We start from the raw sequence: 21,427 nt of genomic DNA, 5'->3' as shown, positions 1-21,427 counted from the left end.
GTAATTAAAGCTGGGTGTATAATATTAATGGCCTACTATGAAATATCCTGTTTGATTCAAATGGAAATTAAATTGTGAAAGATTTAGTTCCCAAAAAAATTTACAAACAGTAACAAAGTAGTACAGTAATTTAATTATGAATTCAAATTTGAAATTCTTTATTACATCTTATCTAAACTGTACCTTATTCCATCTTACAAACAATGCTGTACAGTGAACCATATGTAGTTATTCCCAAGCAGATCACCAAAACTCTTCATCCCCTTAAAATAACAAAGTTAATGTAATTCACAGAAAAGAAACAAAGTGCATTCTGTTTTACCATCCTTGTGATACACATTTTAATGCTCCTGCAAGTGAATACAATATTTTAACTCCAATCTAGCACAATTAATATGCACATTGGGCAAGTCTACCTAACACTGGGGCTGTGTATCAAAGTCATTTATGGAAAAAAAAAAAAATGGTGATTTACAGCAAAATATGAACGTTTTTGTTTCAGTTCTGAAAAATCTATTTTCTTGACAGGTGTAAGGTTTGGGACAAAGCAGCAGAAGATTCCCCTGAGCAGTCAACTGGGTGCACCAGAAGGTTTTTCCAAATGTAGATGATAATCTTATTTATTCGTAATACTATAAAAAAAGGCAACAGGGTTCTTGTGAACATCTGTGTTGTTAATATTATAGCTTCGAATGACGGCTAGTGTGAAGACAATGTAGGGAGAGTAATGAAAATGATTGTTTATTAATTATTCAAAACAATACCAGTTTGTATTGATAAGCAGTTCCTTTATGTATTATTATGCTCTAAAATGTTATACCACTTTTTTATTTCAAAACAAGATGGAAAGATGGAGATTTGCTCAATAAATGGAAGAAAGGAGTTGCAATACAAAAGGTTCATTATCCAGAAAAACAGACCAAAAAAATCAAAGTTTTGCATTACAAATAAAATGTTGCACAAAATAAAAAAATACTAGAAACTTATCCTTTATCAAAAGACACAACTCAGAACCCTGAGAGACTAGAACTCAACAGTAGTTAAGAATAAAAAATCATACTGAGAACGGAGTGACATATTCACTTTCACATGATCTGATCCAGTGGACGAAGAATCTCAGTGCCTTGTTTTAAAGACATACATGTATTGTTTATGAAGTGCAAAAGATAACCTGTACCTTCTTCATGACATTTTGACTGTTTACAGAAAATGTGTCACCACAGTTCCACCAAGTTTCCAACAAAATATGACTGTGAGCAAGAATAGGCAACACATGGAGCTATAGCTTAAACTGGTGACCCTCCTCTCCAATGTCAAGCTGCACATGAAGTGCTTCACATATTCTTTTTAAATAATTCTGTATAGGAGAGCCAATCTGCCCCTTTTCCATGGGCTCTACTTTGGCCGGCTCCACTCCACTCGGCCAGTTTCTATTACTGGCTTCCCAGCCCGGTACTGGCTTTCTTGGTCCCTGCTTGTCAGAACGTGACCTGAACAGACAGCTGTTCGCTGATTGGCTCTGAGCGTGGTGAACCGTATGACAAAATGATCGCTGAGGTAGCGAAGAGAATAAAAAGCCATGGATTTTAACCACAAACTGCAGTACAGGTAGGAGCTCAAGAGCGACAGAGTAGAGCGGAGTGGAGCCGGGCGGTGCTGGAATCATGAACGGAAAAGAGATCATAGATCAACAATCATCACTCGACGTAGTCAACTGATCTGACTAGCCTCAGAGGATGAAAATGCCGTTTCAGTGTAGTCTTTCTCAGACAAAAAAAAAATGTTCAAGCAAAACTATGGCACATAAACTGAATATTAAGATTCACATGAACTCAAGTTCTCACTGGCTGAACCTTCTAAATAAGTTAGACAGAAAAAACCTAGTTGGCAAGAATACAGTTATGGTACTCATCATCAAGTAGGAGGTACTGAGACCTGAAAACACTTCTCTTTGGGCACCCCGCTTTAAACTTGATGCACTCCTTTAAAGTATCTACCTGCTATAATGGCTAAAAAGCAAAAGGAAACCTGACTTTCAAATGACCTGCCTGTACTGTCAGCCTCAGGCAGATGGGTAAAGAAACTAAAGTGATTAGACTGTAATGATATTGCCTTAATTTATACAAAAATAAATCAGCTATAGTCGCAATTCTTCTTTAATCAGGTACAGTACAAAACGTTTTATATATAGAAAAATCAGAAAAATCTACAAATAAAACCTAGACGCAGATGATAAGCAATTTTTTGCAACAGCACAACATACACTGTAGGTAAGTTGGGAGCAGCACAACGTTTTAATGCCACAAACCGCACGAGAGTACAAATGGGGCTCAGGGCATCATTATGGCCTATAACACACAGGTTTCGTCCTGAGTTAAGCATGGCTGCCCATGCAACAGCAAGGGCGAACCGCTGGATCGGTCGCACTTTGTCTGCAAGAGAGCTTCAACTTCAGACTGGATACTTTGGCAAGATCAGCCAAATCCCATCGGGCTAATTACGGTAGTGTGAGATTGGCATTATTTTAACTATTCGGTAAGACCTAACAGTTAGGAAAAGGCCTGCATTCATTTAATCTGCTTTTCAGAGGACCGCATCAGATCGCATCAAATAAGTTAGAGCAATATCCAAACTTCTTCGAAGAGCGTTTCTTTCTAAAATGTTTTCGCATCTGATCTTCAATCAAAATAGTGGTAAACTTATATTAAACATTAGAGATGTTTTAAATATTACATCAACCAACAGCATGTACTGTGATGCCCTTCATGTTAGATTGGATTGAGAACTACTACCTCTATCAATAAACCTGCTGGACATTTCTTTTTCCCTAAGGGAAAAAAATTCAAAATTAAAGTCAACCAAAATCTGTAATAGCAGGTCACACCGGCTAATAGGAAAAGCCAGATTGGTGCATCTCCAGTGAAACTTTCTACAGTTTGTGTGGTTGAGAGCTGCAGCTTCATCTATCCATGCAATACTCAACACATTGAGTAAGGATGCTCCGTTAGGCACGTGAAACCTGGCCGGGGTAAAGTGAAATCAAACAGTTCGAGAGCTGACGTGAAAACAGGTACTACAACAAACTGACACTGTAGAAAAGGGAACATTTCTCCTACTTCCATTTACTACAAACTCAACTACAGCAGAATTACAGTGGGAAAAAAAAAAAAACCCACTTCTGTAAGAAAACCTGTCATTCACTTTGGTTTTACACGCATTTTTTCTAGAGCTGACCCTTAACCTGAGTGAATAAAAACACCATGGACATATGGCTCTCTCTGTTACTGATATGGGAACGCTTGGATGAGAGTGGAGAGCAATAAACTTGAACCACAGACCACTTTAAGAGTATTCTTGAATGAATGGAAGAAGTTGTCCATAGGATGTATCCTATACTTAAATGGCTAAAACTCTTGAAATGATGTGTTAAAGCGATGTAAAATCATGCCCAGGTTTCCCTACAGAAGGGAGATGAATGTAAACAAGCAGCTCCTTCGAAGTAAAACAAAAAAAAAAAAAAAAAAAAGATTTCAGAAATATTTGTACTTTGTGTTAACTTTGATAATTATCAACAGTTTTTAGAAAAAGAGCTAAACAATGAGATGGCAGATTAGTCCTTTAACTGTATAATCAAACAGTACATCGGGTAAAGAGGAGTGTTGACAGCTTGTATTAATGTATCATGGCAGTACAAAAATTAAATTTGTGAGAAAAGACAAAATCAAGAAGAAACACTACAGCTACAAAAAGCCAACTAGTAGCGATAACACACAAATGAATCATGTGAATATGGCACGAACAAATGATAAAGCGTATTTTTCCCTTTAGTTTGGGATGTAGTGGAGTTAGAAATGGAAGCTGGATGGAGTGCTCCTAATGGAGGAAACCAACTATGACCTTGTCCACACGGAGACGAAAACGGTATCGTGTCAAAACCGATGTAGAAAAAAAACAAAAGAAAACGTGCGCCCACGAGTCTAAGCACCAGTGAAAACACTGTAGTATGTATGCCGGGCCCATTGGTGGCGCTGACACAGACAACTCATGTGAGGTAAACACAGCATTATAGAGGCATGCGGGTTGGAGCTACGATGTCATGGCTTCAGAAAAGATGCGTTTCGCATGTACACACAGTAACATGGAACCAGCATTTTGAAATATTTTCCCTCACTAACCAGGTTTAAAAAAATGACGGATCCATGTGGACGCAACACCTTAACGACAGAATACTTTTACAGATACACCTAAGACTTTCTCCGTGTGGACAGGGCCGGAGACGCTTTTTTGTTTATGGCCTTGCTGGATGTATGGCACCATTTACAAAGTAAATCTTCTCACATAATCAAAAGGACTGATTTGATCAAGTTTTAGGGGCTTGGCCTAAGACGGATGCTGTTTTTTTTTATTTATCTGAAAGCAAAAGGGCTTAAGAAGAAATTGGGATCTGAGTGGGTCAACGAACTTTAGTTCAGTTTATCTTGGAATATGTACAGATTGTTGGTGGTGGCCACGGCTATGATGTTGTCCAGCGGATGCCAGGCAGTGTGCAGGATCTTCTTGTTAAAGTCCAGACTGTCTACACTGATCTCATCCTTTTTGCGCTTCCCACCTGTGCTTATTTTGCGTGGCTTCAGGACCGATCGCGGCTTGCTGTTTTCCCGCGACGCCTCGAAGGTTACGTCCTGTCGGTAGTCCCTGTCAAACATCCTGAAGAAGTTGTTGTAGGAACCAGTCATCACAACGCTGTGGAAAGAAGACGTAATCATGTGAGCATCTGTTTAGGCGTCGGTTTTAGTACAAAATCTCAACCATAATCCAGGGAAAAGCTAGAGCAGATAACAGCACCAAAGATAAGGCTAAAGTTTCTGGGTCAGTGGTGTGTCCTCCCAAGATATCAGGGCATTATGCATTATTTTTTGCATCTCTTGTCAAAAAGAGCAGGTAAAATTATTTTAACAGTTGTAACAGATAAACTTTATTTCCGAGAACTGCTTTTATGAAAACAGATACTAACCTGTCGTTGCCATTCCAGCAGCATTCAAACTTGTCGAAAATGCAGTCATTCTCGTAAAGTGAACACAACTTACTCCTGAGGTATTCGTGCACCTGGTAAAATAGAACAGTGAGTAGCTCAAATTAACTGAAGCAAAAGTGAAAACGGCAGGTTTTTTTTGTAAAAAAAAAAAAAAAAAGAAATACTCAACAGGTAGAGATTCACAGAGAAATCAGTTGGTGAATAGATTTATCAGATTTTAAGGTTTATCAGACCTGATCTTGGATCAGCAGATTAGAAATGAAATATCCCAATCATTTTTCAATAAAGGAATAAATCCTACCTAACTGCTACATGGTTGTGCTAACAAAACATATTAGATGTGTACACAATTACTGCAGAAAGAACACTCAAAGTTAGCCAACTTTAGGATCAGTGAGACGTTTAAAAATGATGTCAGAAGCACAAATATATTCTTCGACAGTACACTATACAAACAGCAAACAACAGCATACAAAGACGCTCTTCTTTTTGTGAGCTTTCAAGCTCTGTCTGTAGTAAAACATACTGGATTTGGAAATAACGGCAGGCTTCTGGAAACCTCTGAATTTAGAAGAGGATCTACGTTCTCTGGAGAATGCCCAAAGACACCACTGTTTACATTTAGTAGTCCTCAACATGCTGGATTACAAACTTAAAATACTAAAGACGATTTCAATTCTCAACCACCAACCATTTTGTCGTTTTAAATTAGTGAAACCGTGTTTAAGAGCAACTCTTCTCCCACACACAATGTGACTTTGCTGCTGCAACCAATATGAATACATATGAGTGACAGCTCACACCGGAGGGCTGGAGAAGAAAAACTTGAAAGGTGTTGAATTACAGAGAAATCTGTATGGCTAGAATCAGTGTCAGGTCAAATCTTTACAAAAAGCTAAACTCTGAAATTGGCCACAAATCTTTGATCTGTGAATCTCTACCAAACAAAACAGCTTTTAGCGACAAACCTGATACGTCTCTACTGGTCGGGATTCCATGTTCAGGTCCCAAATTTTGACAGACAGATAGTCTCGCGTCATCATGTAGCGTCCGCTGTGGCTGAACTTGACATCGGAGATGGATGAGATGATTTCGGAAAAGAATGAACGGTTGTTCGGATCTTCTGGCTCCTCAAACACTTCAGATTAAAAAAAAGAATGCATGTTAAGAGGTTATCCTTCCTGTACAATAAGACTTAATGGAGTAGAAGCCACAATTGAATAACAGCAAAATTTACTATCAGTTAAGTACATGTCTTGTTGGTTTATTTACCACCAAATACCGGGTTTTAACTGACCTTTTTAACTGACCTACAACAAGTGTTATTTTCTCTTATGAAAACCAGCGGTGGCTCTGCCTGCCTGGTGTAGACATAACTTCAGTTTTTATCCACTATGTTGCATCAGTTTAAAAAAAAAACAAGCAAAAACAAATATTTATTATCTCAACTTATTGGAAAATCAAAAACTCTGAAGAACTCTTTGATGTAGGACACCAAACATTACAGATGTAAGTAGATCCATGATCCAGCACTTTATTATGTATGCTATTTAGTTATGAAAAAATATAAAATTCATTATGCTTCTTATGCATGTCCTTACATTACGATGGGCAACAGCCTAGCACCACAAGATTTGAACAATTTACATATTTCTAACAATTTAAGACTATTTCTTTGCAGTGTTCTTTGTTCATGCTACCAATTTAACCCTAAATAAGCTGATTTGATTTTCACAGTCTAGTAACTAAAAACATACAACAGAACTTTTAGAAAATTACAGTATATATTAAAAGAATATATATATTTGTTTGGCTCCTGTAAGGCACTAAGGCAGTGTTTTTCAGCCCAACAACAAAATCATCTTATTCAGCATTTCTTTAGCTTTATCAACTGTAGCCGACACGTAACAATTGCAAGTGACTTACTTTTGGTATGCTGGTCACACAGTGCTGATGCCCTCATATCACACAGGCGGATGGTTCCCTTGCTGCTGCTGTAAACAAAAGTGTTACACTGGTCGGGGTGGAACTCTGCAGCCGTGATGACTTCCGTCAGCTCCTCCATATTGGCTGGCTTTATGTCAACAATATCTCAGAAGCAGAGGTTAAGGCCCAAAATCACAGCTACTGCAAGCGAAGAAACAAGATGGCTTAAAACGTACAAATCTTCTACTACTGCAACTGCATCATGTTTTATTGGTGACGATTTGAAATATGACACTCAGGTTCAAGTCTGACAGCATACACTTTTTTTCTGTTTTTTCTGTCGATAAAAAAAATTATTTTAAAAAGAAAAAAAAAAACCCTATCATTAAACACACAAATCTCTAAATTTGTACGATTGACTATTCTCAATAGTAGCAGTTTCTCTATTGCTATAAAGGATCCCGATTCAAACCTAGGTGTCGATCAATTTATAGACCTGAATAAGGCTAATTAAACGATGATTTTTTTTTTTTTAACAATGGTGGGCTAATTATTAATTGTAGACGGTGGGTCGGGATATGAGAGTGTATGAGCATGCACAGCTCTGATTGCACAGCTCTTATTGTGTATTTAATTAGTGAATTTTAAGAAACAAAAATTCAAAATGCCTGATGTAGCAGGTATATATCTGATTAAAATATGAATCAAGGGGTTATTCAATAGAGTAACTTGTTACTAGCCTTGGACAGAACCACACTTGAATATCCAAACTACCGACAAGTCCTACCAAAACAAAAAACATGATAGCATTATCCTAGCCTGTCTGAACAACGCTCCACATGACAACATAAGCTGGAAGTGTTTTTCAAAACTGCAGCTCTGTGTATCGAGTCACACCTCTTTAGAAACAAATGAGAAAGCTATTTGCATCTCAGGGGTCTCAGCTGAGTTGGAGCAGCATGTTAACAACATCCTGTAGAAACTCTGGTTGGGGTAAAAAGCCAGGTAGTCATATCAGACTTCAGCGTCAAAAAACAGAAGCAAAAGCCTCTCTCCAAATGTCGTCACTTGGGAGCAGTTATGAAATGTCCTGATTAGAGAATTCCTCGTTGCTTACATGAAAAACAGAAATATTGAAAACCAAAAGGATACTAAAGCTGCGATCAGTGATCTCCAGATGCCAGAGGTTTATGCGCAGGTCATCTGCAGACAGATAGGTCTCATGGTCACTGTTGACTGATATGGAGTTGATATGGTACGTGTGAGCGTTTGCAAACACTCGTCTGGGGCTGGCCTCCACCATCAGGTCCATGGGCCTCAACACCGGTACCTGGAGAAACGGGAAACTTTACTGCAAGGAAAGCAATGCATTTTATATGGAAACCATATATTCCTTTACTTTACAAGTGACCGTACATCCCAAACACAATACACCCTACTTCTAGCAGTAATGTTATAGAAGTATATATCAGAGTACAGCTACTACACACCCGTAGTGTTGTGACAGTATTGGGATCTCTGTATCGCCCATCTTCTTCCTTCAAATTGTAGCCCTCTGGTCTCTTGTCGCGCTCACTAATTTTCCACAGCTTGATGGTTTTATCTGCCAGGAACGAAGAGTAGATATCAGCCACATTCAGAGACAGAAGAAACTGTACAAATATTAGCATGACTTGACTTATACTGACTCTCTCAGGCAGCTGAAAACATCTGGAGTGAAACAGGAAAACATCAGAAACTTTAACCTGCTAAACAGATCCAAATCAATTGATTTACAAACCATTTGTGGACAAAAGGAACTGTGCTGCATTCTTTTGAGGTAACCATCGAATCTTGTTGATCTTCTCTTCAATCTCAAGACTTTTCAGGTAGTCGAACTCAGGCTCGTGGCTCTGGAAGGTGCTATAAACGTTGTACTCTCCTCTGCACTGAGGCTGATTCTTACTCTATATGAGAACAGACCATAAGTGACTCAAGTTCAAACGACATTATGAAAGGAAACACTGAGAAAAAAGCAGTTTTTTGTTTTCCATCTGATTTTTAGCTCCATATTAATTTGAAATTAAGGAAGAAGTTTCTGCTACAGATCGGTTATTAACAGTGCCTTGCAAAACTATTGTTTTTCACATTTTGTCACATAACTGCAAAGTTCAATGTATTTTATTGTGCCTTCTGGGATAGACCAACTCAAAGCAGTGCATATTTTTTACAAGTAAAATTCTGATTCATCCATACTCTGTCAAGGCTAAATAATATACAGTTAAATCAATTAAGAGTCAGAAGTTGAATAAGTTAACATGGTTAATTTGTGTGTAATTTAACCCCAGTATAAATACAGCACTTCTTTGAAGCAGTCAGAGGTTTGTTTAAGAACAATTGTAGAAAAACAGCAACACAAAGACCAAGGCACAAAGCAGACAGGTCCGGGAAGAAGTTGTGGAGAGGTTTAATACAGGATTATTTTATAAAAAAACATTTCATGGAGCGTCTGTCCATCCCTCTGTCCTCCAGTGATCTGAGATTGGGTCGCGGGGGCATCAGGTCCAGACATCCTTCTACCCAGCAACATCCTCCAGCTTCTTCTGGGGGATCCCAAAGCAAACCCAAGTCAGACGGGATGGACAGTCCATCCAGAGAGCGCTGGGTTTTCCTTTGGTCTCCTCCTAGTGGGATGTGGCCAGAAAACCTCCAAAGGGGGGTGTCTAGGGGGAATATTAACTATACTAATAGATGGACCAGTAAATCGAGTTTTCTTTTTGCAGTTCAGGACATTAACTGAAAATGGAAACAATGGAGGGGCACAACTGTAAACCAACCAAAACATGGCTGTCCACCAAAACTAAAAGGCTGAGCAAGGGTAACATTAATATGAGAAGAAGCCTGGAGGCTTGTGGTACCTCTGGAAGAGTTGCAGAGATTCACAGCTCAGGAGAAAACATCTGTGTGGTCAGAAAGTAACGCCATACATTACCTAGAACACATCATCCCCATAGTGAAACATGGTGCCAACATCATCCTGCTGGAATAGTTTTCCTCAGCAGAGATTCTGGTTCGAGTTGTTGGGAAAACTAAAGTAGATATGACTCTTTTCCATTCAAGATTCCAGCACCACACGGCTCCACTCGGCATAAAACCTGTAGTGTTTCCATTGAAGGCTGAAGGCGTCGTGTGCTGTGGAAAATAAAATAAACACTGACCGTTGCACATCATGTCCTCTTAAAACGGTGAGGTTGCGGACTCCAGACCATCCTCCTGTCCAAAAATCACAAGACGATGGGCAAAAATGGCGTCCGTGATTTTGAATCATCACAACGGCTTTCAGGTTTGACACGCTCCAGCCATTGTGGTCCATCATATTTTTTGCTGCTGCCCTTTTGTTTTTTGAGCTCTTCCTGGCACTTTTCTGTGGGTTCTCATTCTCTGCGCTACCTAACACTTTCTAGTGCCGCTGACATACGACTGACAACACTCATGGCCAATCAGTGAACAGCATTCCGTTCACCTCACATTTTGGCCCTGATTAACCCCGATGAGACCTGCTGACGAGCAGGGACCAAGCAAGCCAGTACGGGGCGGAAAAGCCAATACTAAAAATTGTTGCAAAACGGGCTGAATGGAGTGGAACCAGCCAAAGTGGAGCCCATGGGAATGGGGCAAAAGAGATAACTGCAGGGGCAAACCCTGTGCTCCCAGGGTAGGTATCTGTTGAATGTTGTAAAGATTCACAAAACCAACACTATGGAGCAGTCAAACTCTAGAAATCAGAAAAGCATGTTTACTTGTGTTTAAGTCAAACCAAAGAACCAATTGACTTAAAATGATCTACAGGCTTTAAACGTTCAGCATTTCTATCCACGTTGTAACTACATTTTGATCGTCTTTTGTTACTTTTATTGATTGGATTTTGATTAGATTCCATGTTGCTTTGTCAATTTTATGTCTACCCATCTGATCTTTACCACTTTGTACTTAGACTAAAACAGCTTTATAAATAAATGTGTTATTATTATAATAACTGCTACTGTGTGTTCAAATGACCCAGCAAAAGATGAGATCTAAATCTAGTCATGGGCAAAAATTTGTTAACAGATGCAATAAGTCCAACTGAACTATTTTGCAAAGATTTGGCAAAAATATGTAGAAATGTCAGGGTCTAGATGTGCAAAAATGGTAGAAACAAAAAAAAACTTGTGAAAGATCTAAAGTTCTAAAATGTGTTGACTAAGCCTAATATACATGCACAACACACCTTTCAGATTTTTACTTGTAAAAAAACAAACATTGAAAATCGTGTATCATTGTGCTTCCACCTCACGAATATGCACTACTTTGTGATGGTCTTCAACATAAACCTCAATAAAGGCACGTTGGCATTTGTGGTTGTAAAGAGGAACTGCAGAAAAGTTCAAGGGATAAGAATACCTTTGTGAGTCACTATAAACGAATTACGTACCTCTGGCTCCTGCTGAAAGATGACAACACGACCTCCTTTGTCCCCCGTGGCGAGAAGCTCCCCCGTGTGATTGAATTCAACAGTAGATATGATGTCAGCTGTAAAAGTAGTTAGAATAATTTAAAACAACCAAATAAAACTGTAGTGTTAGAGACTGAATTAGCAATGTATCGTTAATTACAGACAGAATTTAAAACTTTTGTGAGGCTTTTCTTTTGTTACTCAAAAGTATAGAATTACTCAACAGCACTGAAGGTATTGTACGTCCGTCAACTAAATCAAGCATGGTAAAGTCACAACAGAGAGATGACGCACTATGGGTTTTAATAAATCGGTGTACACTGAACACAACTGACTTTCCATCTGTAACAATGCAGCACTTGAAAACAAGCTTTCTCAACAAACTCAACGATCCAACAATTCATACCCATAGAGACGGGCACTAGTATGTGCTAGAGAAACCCTCAATGGGGACAATGGGGTCGCTCCACTGCAGCACACCAAGTGCCAGATACGACCTGGCCCCATGCAAAACCATTGTGTAAAACAAAAAGAGGCTGGCAGAGGAAGAAGGATCTTTGCAGGGTTTAAATACCTACAGCTGCAGCATCTGTGTAGTGCGTGCCGCGTTGCAGTGACACAATGAGAAGCTCTCACATGTACTTTTTATTAGTTACAGCTTACTATAAACAATTCTGCATCCTTTGGTGGTTAAGTACTGTGCACACACATACAAGCACTTCTTTTGTTGTTTGCATTAAAGATGATGAAGAGTGACAAAAGACGCTGAACCTACATTGAAAAGAAGTCTTAAAATAGCATCAATCTGTAGAAAGTAACCTGGCGAAGCATTAAAAGCATGCAGACAGGATCAAAAATTTTAAACTCTAAACTATATATCTGGATCTCTTAGATACACAAAAAAATGGATCGTGTAGATTTAGGACATTTACACTCGACGGGGCCATTTTGTACCTGATTAGACAATTGGCCATTTATTAATTTTCTACTAATCTACCCCTAGTAAGGAAATATGTTTATATAACTCCAATAAATATTTACTAGCAGATTGTCACTTTGAGTTGTAATGATCTTATCAATGGCCTTCTGTTGCATATGTCCAGTGAGTTGCTCGAAGCACAGCTCAGCACTAAAATAAACAAAAACAGGGTAAAATGCAGATTTGCTTTTAGAAAAATTACAATTTAGGGAATTGAGCACGTTTATGACCATTTATCTTCATAATTATTGAAAATACGTAAATAACCAGGGCTCCAGAGTGTACCTAAACCAACCAATCATTTTCCTTTTCTTTGAATTGTAATACTACTACCACCCTTTATACAATAAAGTCAATCTGAACAGGAAATGGCACAAATTAGGCTTTTAAAGATGTAATCCTGCGGTTTTAAAGAAAGCATCAAATGGAAAGGTTAGCCGCATCCATCGGTGCAACAAAGAATAATAAACTAATACAAAATGACTGAAGCACTTTAGGAGGAAAACATGGGTATTACATGGGGTTAGAAATGGGCCGAGATTTTATTTACATAACTCAAACAAAAAGTACAGTTACTTGCACGCATGCATGTACAGGGAGCCAACCAGGAAGCATATTCAGATTTAATAATGCGTAAATGTACTTACCTTCAGCCACATCATCATCCATCGCTCCTTTGACTTGAGAGAAGCACCATTGCACATCGCTGCTCCCACCACCGGGCCCTGCACACAACACGAACCCAAGTTTTGATACACCACCGCCAAAGGCAGCACACTCTGAACAGCTAAAAGCTAATGTAGCGCACTGCGACAGCAAGGTCATGGTTGGCTTCATACAGACTGCACATTGTAACTGTGGGAGAAAATCAACCTATACAAGAAGTTGGGATATGTTTGGTTTGCTGACTTTCAAGCTGTAAGGAATTCACACAGGAATCTCGCAGTATCCTAGCTTGCTAGTTAGCTTCCTGCTCTGGTTAACCACAACAGAGGAAGACTAAAACACCATATGTGCTATTAAGCATGATGATTAGTAAGAATAGCTCATACGTACGTTCTGACAGTTTTCTTTTACCTGCCATGGTGATAGACTGGGCTCTCTGTAACAGGTTCAGGCCGTGGACTATAGCAGTGTTGCTGACCCGGGTCGGTCGGGGTGGTTCTGACCGAGGACCAGTGGAAGATTGAAGCTGTTACTAACTCCAAAATGCCCTCGGTATAACAGGCACTTAAAACGCAAAGCTACTTTTTTAACAAGGAAACTCCAACGCACAGCGTCCAGTACTGGTTTGCAGACTTTGCACTCCACTTTGAGATTTCCCTCGCATCTACCTCCTCCAGGCTTTACACTTTCAAAATGGCGCTTCGCGGGCGGCGCTCGGCTGGAATTGGAGAGCACACGGCGCTCCATTCATTTCAATCCGAAGTTTAAGCGACGGGTCCCCCACTCAAGATTACATTTTTAACGAAAACTACGATTAGTTTTTTATTATCATTTAAACATTTTGTAAGAAAAAAATAAAACGTTTTTTTTTTTTTTCAAACAATCTCACGCATGAACCCCGCCTTTGTGTTTTATTCAGTTGAGAAAATCGAGCCAACCTGGTGTACTCACTAGAACCAGAAAACTCCCATGTAAAGTTTTGTGATTTATATTTGATTAGCTTATATATAGATATATATATATATATATGTATATAGATATATATATATATGTATATATATATATATAGATCTATAGATAGATCTATTTAGATAGATAGAGCTATATAGAAACTGTTCAATTAAATTACAAGGGGTACCTCTGCTATTAAACACTTAGTAAAAACCCCTTTTTACTAAGTAAAAAGCAAATAGTTTTCTTTCTAAATGCTCAAGGTTGGAGCATCTAGAGGGAGGGATCATTGATCATTCCTCTTTGCACGATCTCTCTAGAACCCCCAACAGCACGAGAGCCAAGTGAGAACCAAGAGAGACAGGCCCACAGCAAAACAAATACCCCACCATATTTAACAGTGGACGTGGGGTACTTTTCCATATTTCCATCCTTAATTTTATACCAGACTCACATGGAGTGTTTGTTGCTCAAATGCTAAATCTCACTCTTATCTGACCAAACACACAGTTAATTGTAAATTACCAACAGTTTATAAATCTTTACATTTTTACATGTGTGATGCTAGGACAGAAAATGCTCAACCTTGTATACCTACTAAAAATGGTGGCAACATAAATATGGATCCTTTTTCAGCCAAGTAGCCAGTGGCTAAAAGAAATGGCCATTGTGTCTTATCATATTTATACACAGGAAAAACTGAAAATCAATGATTACTATATAGCATGTTCAGTAAAGTCTACTTAACTTTTAAGAAAAAGTTAAAAATACTCTACTGTTACTGTGCAACCTGTCAGTTTATGAAAAAAAACTATTTCTTATTGTAAGATCTTCGCAACTGAAGGTTGGTTTTTATTTGTTGAGTGAAATTAGAGTGGAAAAAACATTGTTGCATGGATGAAAATGTTGGTGGACAATCCATTTTTTATTATGAAGGGAAGTTATGAAATGATGCAGTAATAGCATACAAAACAAGCAGTTGGTAATGCTGACGTCATTGAATGGTGCCCATATTGAAAGCAATGGTTGTTTCTGCAAGAATCAATAGACCAGGATAATGTTTCAACTGTTCATTGAAGAAACATCACAGGATAGACTTATTAAGAATAACATGTTTTCCTGGGAAAGGAAACATTACCAGGTCATTATCCACTTCGCTGAGATAAACCTTCTGGTCATTGTATATGATAACAAAAAAAAATTAAAGCATGTCTTATTTTGAAGTACAGGTGCATCTGAATAAATTACAGGAGACAGTATACCCACTCAATACTTTGGCATCGTTACGGCATCAATGAGGCTTGTGACACTGGTGGGGTGTTTTGGCTGTTTTGATTCTCACCTGCATGGTTGGGTCTGATGCCTCTCATCTTCCTCTTGACCATACTTCACAGATTCTCCATGGGATTAAAGTCGAGAACAATAACACCATGGTCATTAAAGCAGGTGTTCACAGTATGGGTGGGAGCCAAGTCATGCTGGGAAATGACAGCATCTCTATAAAGCAGCGAGTGGTCTGAAACTTCCTAGTTGACATCAGCACTCACTTTTGACTTAATGAAACGCAGTGGACCAACACCAGCACATGACATGGTACCCCGAATAATCCCGGACTGTGTAAATTTAGAAAGGTATAGAAGAATGTAGGATTACCACATGGATAGTGCTGTCGCTTCCATGTTTGGCCCTGCCTCATATTGATGCCTCCTAATTTCAATTTGAGATATTAACATAAATGTGACTTTTAAAACTTTAACTTTCCTAAAATAATCACAACTTTGGCTGTGAGGGAAGTATATACACATACACTGCTCAAAAATAAAGGGAACACTCAAATAACACATTCTAGATCTGCATGAATGAAATATTCTCATTGAATACTTTGTTCTGTACAAAGTTGAATGTGCTGACAACAAAATCCCACAAAAATCATCAATGGAAATCAAATTTATTAACCAATGGAGGCCTGGATTTGGAGTCACACACAAAATTAAAGTGGAAAAGCACACTACAGGCTGATCCAACTTTAATGTAATGTCATTAAAACAAGTCAAAATGAGGCTCAGTATTGTGTGTGACCTCCACGTGTCTGTATGACCTCCCTACAACGCCTGGACATGCTCCTGATGAGACGATGGATGGTCTCCTGAGGGATCTCCTCCCAGACCTGGACTAAAACATCCGCCAACTCCTGGACAGTCTGTGGTACAACGTGACGTTGGTGGATGGAGCGAGACATGATGTCCCAGATGTGCTCAATCAGATTCAGGTCTGGGGAACAGGCGGGCCAGTCCATAGCTTCAATGTCTTCATCTTGCAGGAACTGCTGACACACTCCAGCCATATGAAGTCTAGCATTGTCCTGCATTAGGAGGAACCCAGGGCCAACCGCACCAGCATATGGTCTCACAAGGGGTCTGAGGATCTCATCTCGGTACCTAATGGCAGTCAGGCTACCTCTGGCGAGCACATGGAGGGCCATGCTGCCCTCCAAAGAAATGCCACCCCACACCATTACTGACCCACTGCCAAACCGGTCATGCTGAAGGATGTTGCAGTCAGTAGATCGCTCTCCACGGTGTCTCCAGACTCTGTCACGTCTGTCACATGTGTTCAGTGTGAACCTGCTTTCATCTGTGAAGAGCACAGGACGCCAGTGACGGATTTGCCAATTCTGGTGTTCTCTGACAAATGCCAAGCATCCTGCACAAAGGCAGAGGTAGCGGTCCTGCTGCTGGGTTGTTGCCCTCCTACGGCCTCCTCCACGTCTCCTGGTGTACTGGCCTGTCTCCTGGTAGCGCCTCCAGGCTCTGGACACTACGCTGACAGACACAGCAAACCTTCTTGCCACAGCTCGCATTGATGTGCCATCCTGGATGAGCTGCACTACCTGAGCCACTTGTGTGGGTTGTAGAGTCCGTCTCATGCTACCACGAGTGCGAAAGCACCACCAACATTCAAAAGTGACCAAAACATCAGCCAGAAAGCATAGGTACTGAGAAATGGTCTGTGGTCCCCACCTGCAGAACCACTCCTTTATTGAGTGTCTTGCTTATCGCCAAAGATTTCCCCCTGTTGTCTATTCCATTTGTACAACAGGATGTGAAATTGATTGTCAATCAGTGTTGCTTCCTAAGTGGACATTTTGATTTCACTGAAGTTTGATTTACTTGGAGTTATATTGTGTTGTTTAAGTGTTCCCTTTATTTTTTTGAGCAGTGTATATATATATATATATATATATATAATGAAGACAAATTAACCAAAATTTAAATAGATTCTAATAAAAATATTTCTAGGTGCCACTCCTGTTTTTAAAGTACAGCAAATAAAAATGGGTCCTCCACATTATATTCTATATAAAGATCAAAATTAGATTAAAAAAAAATGATGCTTTGCTTGAAAGGTACCATATCTGTTCATAGTGTGATTTAATGTTGTATGCAGTCGAACCAGCTTTCACTTTACCAGAATATCACAAAAACATTTTGAGTTCAGAAACCATTTCTTTGACGTTGCTGTTTTTGTCAGACCTAATAAAAAAAAACAACTTTTATGTATTAAAAATATACACTGTTGACAACTGTATAAACAGGTTCAATGGGATCCTTTGTGGCTGTGTTGCAATGCAAACATTATAGATTGCGAATATAATCTCAGCACCAATAATCACACATTTTAATCATCCTCTAAGTGCCCTTTTTTTATTTTTTCTTCAAAAAGCACACAAAAACAGTGAAAATCAGAGAGAGGGTGAGAATATATCACAAATCCTTGACGTTGTCGCATCAAGGATTTAATTCTAGCAGGGTTGGTTTAATCAGCCTCAGCTCTAAATCCAAGAAAATGCCTATTCTTCGACTCCTTTTACTTTCCCACTATAAAGTAAGTGGTCCACCTGGCCAGGAGCAGAGCGCCGAACAGCACAGTGTAGCTGAAGAGAACAAATTTGAGCAGTTCTTTCAGTGTCCGGAGGAAGCGCATAAACAGGGGCTCCACATCCAGGGGCTTGATGTTCTCATCTTGATCCATTCTACAACACAAACAACTGTCATATTTTATAATAATAAAAAATAAGGATTAAAGGATCACGGGAAATCAGGGAGATCACAACACATAAAAAACAAAGAATAAAACAGAACTAACAGTAAGAGCATTTCAATTAATTTACCGGAAAACACGATGACCATGAGAAATATACAATACACAGGGTTCCTACACATTTCTTCTACTTTTTCAGACTCAAACGTTTGGATATTTTGGACAATTTTGATAACTGTAGCATTAAGAAATGCACACAAACTGACCTTGAAAATACTACAAAGATGTACACTTCAATATTCTGACCAAGAAAGGTGAACATACCCTCATGCTAGATTAGTATTAACTAAGTTATCTTTTAATTTCACAGACTTTTAGTGACTTGATGCCATATCAATGTTAATAAGTGTTAATTTTGTGATTCTAAGAATAAATATATTTCATAATATATTCCTCTCATTTCTTTACCCTTTAGGCAAACAGATTTGATCCTGATACTGTTTTGTGTAATGATAATGATTTTAATACATAGTGTTTGCTCGGCATTGTTTGCACACTTAAGTAGTGACAACAACCTTCCAACAACCTTCTATATTGCTGTATAGTACTCTGGACATTTCAGTACAAAACATTTGCATTGTTTGTGTGTGTTCGACAGATCTTGAAATGAGGCTGAAGTTCTGCTTCGGCAGTTAGGTACCGAGTGGTTTCTCCGTTTTTTTGGCATCTGAACAAATTTAAATCAATTCAAAATCAATAATGGTCAGATTTCTCAAATTGTCCAAATTTGAGGAATCTTTAATGCACAGTTTGTGATATTTGTTTGGTATGTAAACCCCCTAAACTCATGCTTAGTTTAAGAGCCACAGCTCAATTTTAAAAACCTGATTTGTCACTGGGATCCACAACTGTTAGCTGTGTTGTCTTGCAGCAAGAAGGTTGTGGGTTCAAATCCCGGCCTGGGATCTTTCAATGTGGAGCTTGCGTTTTCTCACCTTGCATACTTGGATTCTCGCTGGGTACACTAGCATCCTCCCACAGTCCAAAAACATGACTATTATGTTAATTGTTTGTTCTAAACTACCCTTTGGTGAAGCTGTGGGTCCATAAAAAGCTTCGAAATGACCCCTTTATTTATTGTTGAACAAGAGTTCATCTGTAGTTTCTGAGCCACAACTTCAAAAAACACAACAAAGATAGCTGAAATTGTAGAGTCAAATTATGATGCAGCAAATCATTGGCAGAAGCTATCATTCAAAATTATTCAAAATTAATTGTGCCAATGACCAATTTAGATTTAAAGTAACCTTTTGATTTTACCAACATGTTTCATCTGATTGAAAGTATTATGAACATTTTCAGTGTGGCCCAGCCTGGTGAATCTGAGACTCTGTGGAGGCAGCTAAATATTAGGGAGATGGTAAGGAGGCTTTCCAAACTCAAAGGCCTGGAGCTTCTGGCAAAAAACATAATCGTGACAAATACCAGTGGAACCATACAAAAAGCTGGTCAGTAATTATTAGGAAGGTTTGATTCCTGTAAAGCCAATCAAATTTGTATTGTAAAAGGTATGTTTAAAAAAATGAACATGCAATTTTTATTTTAATGTGAGTATAAACAAAAGAATCTTTTTTGAATTTTTTCAGAGATGCCTGCTTCCTTTCGTGTCAGAAACAAACCGCTTGGTTTGATAGAAATCATTTTCAAGTCTTCAGAGACAAATTATTTTGGGCTTAATTGTTTAAACCTGTGATAAAACTATGGAAACAATGAACTTAAGATTCAAATAAAAATAAAAAATAAATCTTGTTTGCTATAATTTTGCAATAAATCAAACAAAAAGGTTCTGTATTATGTTTGGTTTAATGACATAAATAATCTCAGCTTCCCTCGGGTCTTCAGAAAGGCTATTCCACAGGTGAGAAATGTACTAAGAAATGCTACCTCACTGCAGGTTTAAAGATCTGAAAGTAGGAAGACACTGAAAAACGTGAGGAATCTGGATGGCTTGTGTGATAAAAGCAGATCTGGTAAATATGTGGAGCTATGATTTTTTTAAATCACCAATTCTTAGACATACAGACAGCCAACTCAGAGACTTGAAAACATGAGTAATGTGAGCTCTCTTTCTGGGCTTCACCAACGTTCTGACTGTAGAGAAGCTAGATTATTTTTATTAAGTAAGAGGCAGAGGAACAAAGGCATGTATTAACATCTCTGCATTGGACAGAGAAAGAAAAGGTCCAACTCTGGCAATGTTCCCTATGTGATAAAAGTTCTTGGAAACATTTTTCACGTAAAGCATAAAATAAAATAGTTTTAAGCTACCTTATGTTTCACTCAGGCTCAAAGTGTGGTTAATAATTTATGTTCAAATTGCCCTAAGTGGGTCCCATTGATGTGCTTTGTTTGTGTGCAGTAAACGGTGTTGAGCACCGTTCATGTCTTCTTCTTTTCAGATAGTCGTAGGAACAAAAACAAACACTGCCAAATACTGAGCCTTTGCAGTAATACCGAAATCACATATAAATATTTGTAGTTCAATAAGTCACACCCAAGCTCACATGAACTGTTAAATTAGGAATAAAATACACGATAGTCAGTATTAATCAACTCAATAACAGTGCTGTAAAATAATTGAAACATTTAAATATGCATCCATAAAAAGTCAAAGGTTAAATTCGTGTAGCAAAAAAAATCCTACCTTGATGTCACTATAACAGGACAAAAGCTGATCAGATGTTGGGACTCGTGTCTCTTCTGAAGTTCAAGTAAATGTGTGTAACATTGTGCGTTTCGAGCCCTTAAAGCAGAGGAGGAGCCAAAAGCAAAAACTGATCACACACATCTAAATCTCCCAGGATTGATCTAATAGCAGTTTAAGTCTTCTCTGCACCTGCTCCTCGAAGAAAGAGAAGTGCAAGATTTTGGGAATGTCAGAAAAACAAATCTACCAAAGCAGCTTTCAAGCCTTTAAGCCAATCAACAAAAAGAAAATGAACATTGACTCAACAAGAGTTTTCCAGAAATATCTCTCAGCAGGTCTCCTTTGGTGTACAGTGCAAGGCTAGAGAAGGTATTGACTGATACAGATATCAAACACCCTCCTGCAGCACAGTTATCCTCTACCGGAACATGGAGCAAATGGCCTCCTAATTAAATCAGTGTCCTGCGCTGTCAAATCATGGGCTGCTGTGGGCTGAGCTCTCCAGACAGCGCAGGACTATTATCGGCTGATCAGGAGGCCTGTTACTGTGCTAATTGCTTCTTCGGAGGGCAGGACCACTGCTGACTGTCTTTAAAAAAAAAACAAAACAAAAAAACACAGTAAGCAACAGGATAAACGGCTAAGCAC

General features: G+C 38.8%; 1 protein-coding gene and 1 long non-coding RNA gene across 3 annotated transcripts; both read right to left on the bottom strand.

The window, feature by feature from the left end:
- Positions 1-110: 110 nt before the first annotated feature.
- Positions 111-13,880, bottom strand: ppp2r2aa (protein phosphatase 2, regulatory subunit B, alpha a). Of its 2 annotated transcripts, none has more exons than XM_047381097.1 (10): positions 13,471-13,880; positions 13,062-13,139; positions 11,415-11,512; positions 8,742-8,907; positions 8,452-8,564; positions 8,114-8,291; positions 6,962-7,126; positions 6,004-6,173; positions 5,015-5,106; positions 111-4,743 (listed from the first exon to the last, which is right to left on the bottom strand). In XM_047381097.1, exons 1-10 carry the CDS (start codon positions 13,496-13,498, stop codon positions 4,464-4,466), a joined length of 1,368 nt encoding a protein of 455 aa, XP_047237053.1. In that variant the 5' UTR covers positions 13,499-13,880; the 3' UTR covers positions 111-4,463. The 2 variants fall into 2 exon arrangements, with proteins under 2 accessions (XP_047237053.1, XP_047237054.1); XM_047381098.1 differs by having other exon boundaries at positions 13,492-13,880.
- Positions 13,881-17,713: 3,833 nt separating this feature from the next.
- On the bottom strand, positions 17,714-21,173 carry LOC124878469. The gene is made up of 2 exons (XR_007040784.1): positions 20,777-21,173; positions 17,714-18,064 (listed from the first exon to the last, which is right to left on the bottom strand). It is a non-coding gene; the product is annotated as an uncharacterized LOC124878469 (long non-coding RNA).
- Positions 21,174-21,427: the final 254 nt, after the last annotated feature.

This window comes from Girardinichthys multiradiatus, chromosome 12, assembly GCF_021462225.1.
Source record: "Girardinichthys multiradiatus isolate DD_20200921_A chromosome 12, DD_fGirMul_XY1, whole genome shotgun sequence".
Lineage (NCBI taxonomy): Eukaryota > Metazoa > Chordata > Actinopteri > Cyprinodontiformes > Goodeidae > Girardinichthys > Girardinichthys multiradiatus.
Note: the sequence above shows the minus strand (reverse complement) of the source record. Positions and strands in the feature narration are given on the sequence as shown.

What these genes read in the sequence shown, in the direction of transcription:
- ppp2r2aa (XM_047381097.1), bottom strand. Translation starts at nt 13,498, where the DNA reads ATGGCAGGTAAAAGAAAACTGTCAGAAC. An exon ending in TAAAAGAAAACTGTCAGAAC is followed by an intron (nt 13,140 to 13,470) that starts GTACGTATGAGC and finishes TGTTGTGTGCAG; the next exon opens with GGCCCGGTGGTGGGAGCAGC. An exon ending in ATACTGTCACAACACTACGG is followed by an intron (nt 8,292 to 8,451) that starts GTGTGTAGTAGC and finishes CCGTTTCTCCAG; the next exon opens with GTACCGGTGTTGAGGCCCAT.